General features: G+C 49.9%; 1 protein-coding gene across 2 annotated transcripts in view; it reads right to left on the reverse strand.

The window, feature by feature from the left end:
- DHX37 (DEAH-box helicase 37) overlaps positions 1 to 1,693 on the reverse strand; it is a 42,282-nt gene that overhangs the window by 35,751 nt on the left and 4,838 nt on the right. The window contains exon 2 of one of the 2 annotated variants that reach the window (XM_017544451.2): positions 1,152 to 1,321. The exons of the other annotated variant lie outside the window; for it this stretch is intronic. Coding sequence (XP_017399940.1) covers positions 1,152 to 1,321 — 170 coding nt within the window. The remainder of the gene's footprint in view (positions 1 to 1,151; positions 1,322 to 1,693) is intronic. 2 annotated transcript variants of the gene reach the window in all.

Raw genomic sequence — 1,693 nt, forward strand, 5'->3', positions numbered from 1 at the left:
CTGTAATCCCAGCTACTCGGGAGGCTGAAGCAGGAGAATCGCTTGAAGCTGGGAGGCGGAGGTTTCGGAGAGCCGAGATCACACCATTGCACTCCAGCCTGGGTGACAAGAGTGAAACTCCGTCCCAAAAAAAAATAAGTCTCTACTTTTGGAGATACAAACTGAAACATTTATGGATAAAATGCTACGTATAGTGGGTTAAATGGCGGCCTCCCTCAAAGATGTGTTCATATCCCAGACCTTGTGAATGTGACCCTATTTGGAAAACAGTGTTTTGTAGATGTAATTATGTTAAGGCTCCCAAGATTACATGATCCTGAGTATCCAAGCGGGACCTAAACCCAATAAGAAGCGCCCTTCGAAGAGACACACGGAGGAAGGGCCAAGGGAAGAGGGAGGCAGAGACTCCCTCTTCTGTGGAGTGATGGAGCCACAAGCCAAGGGAAGCTGGAGCCTCCCGGAGTGGGACGAGGCCAGGAAGGGCCTCTGAGCTCAGTGAAGGCACTGCCCTGCCGACGCCTTGATCTCAGCTTCTGGCCTCCCAAGCTGGGAAAAAACAAATTTCTATTGTCTCAAGCCCCTCAGTTTGTGGTCATTTGTATGGCATCCCCAGGCAATTGGCACAGATTCATTCTATGAGGGATTTGTTTCAAAATGATCCAGGTGTGGGAAGGTGACCAGCAGCTGAGATAATCCAAGACTGACCAGGGGCTGGGCAGTGTCGGAGCTGGCAACGGGCACATGGAGGTTCATCGTACTGTTCTCTTTAGTTTTGCACGTGTTTGAATATTCCACGACAAACTTTTTTCCTCCATAAAACATTTAAGATTTGGTAGAGCTAGAAAAGGCAGGGTGGCGGGGAGGGGGGAACAAAACAAGAAAAGAAAAATAAATGTGAATTTAAAAAAAAAGAAGAAAAAATAATTAAGGAGAAAAGTTTGACATTCTGTGGAATTGCTGAGTTCAGTTCCTCTGCCATGGCAGCCGCATTTCAAGTGCTCAGCAGCCATAGGTGGTTAGTGGCTACTGCACCGGACTGTGCACTGGAATTTTCCTCATTCCAGAAAGTTCCATCAGTTGCACCACAGAGACCCCACCATCTCTCTCTACTCTGGAGAGCCACAGGCAGACCCTGCCCAGGCGGGGCATACCTGGCTCTTTTTCTCCTTCTGTTCTAAGACTTTCTGCAGCACTTTTCTCTCCTTCTTGGTCAGAGGCTTCTTCTGCTTCTGCGACAGGGGAGGGGCTTTGGTTTTCTTTTTCTTCTTCCCCGGTAGAACGAGCGGGTTGCTTGCATCAACTCCCTTCAACGTGTCCTTTTCTGAAAGAGCACAGATGTTCATTAAGGCCCCATTCTCCTGGAGGTGGCTCTGGTCCCGCCTCCCACAGGACCCCTGACCTTCATGGGGCCCTCCTGAGCTGTGAGGTCAAATCTGTTTTCATAACAATGCTGTGATGTCCTCGAGGCCTGGTGTGGTGGCTCACACCTGTGATCCTAGCACTTTGGGAGACTGAGGCGGGCAGATCACCTGAAGTCAGGGGTTCGAGATCAGCCTGGCCAACATGGTGAAACCCCATCTCTACTGAAAATACAAAAATTAGTCAGGCGTGGTGGCATGCACCTGTAATCCCGCTCACTTGGGAGGCGGAGGCAGGAGAATCGCTTGAGGCGGAGGTTGCAGTGAGCTAAGAT

The sequence above is a fragment of the Cebus imitator genome, unplaced genomic scaffold (assembly GCF_001604975.1).
Source record: "Cebus imitator isolate Cc_AM_T3 unplaced genomic scaffold, Cebus_imitator-1.0 Scaffold169, whole genome shotgun sequence".
Classification (NCBI taxonomy): Eukaryota; Metazoa; Chordata; class Mammalia; order Primates; family Cebidae; genus Cebus; species Cebus imitator.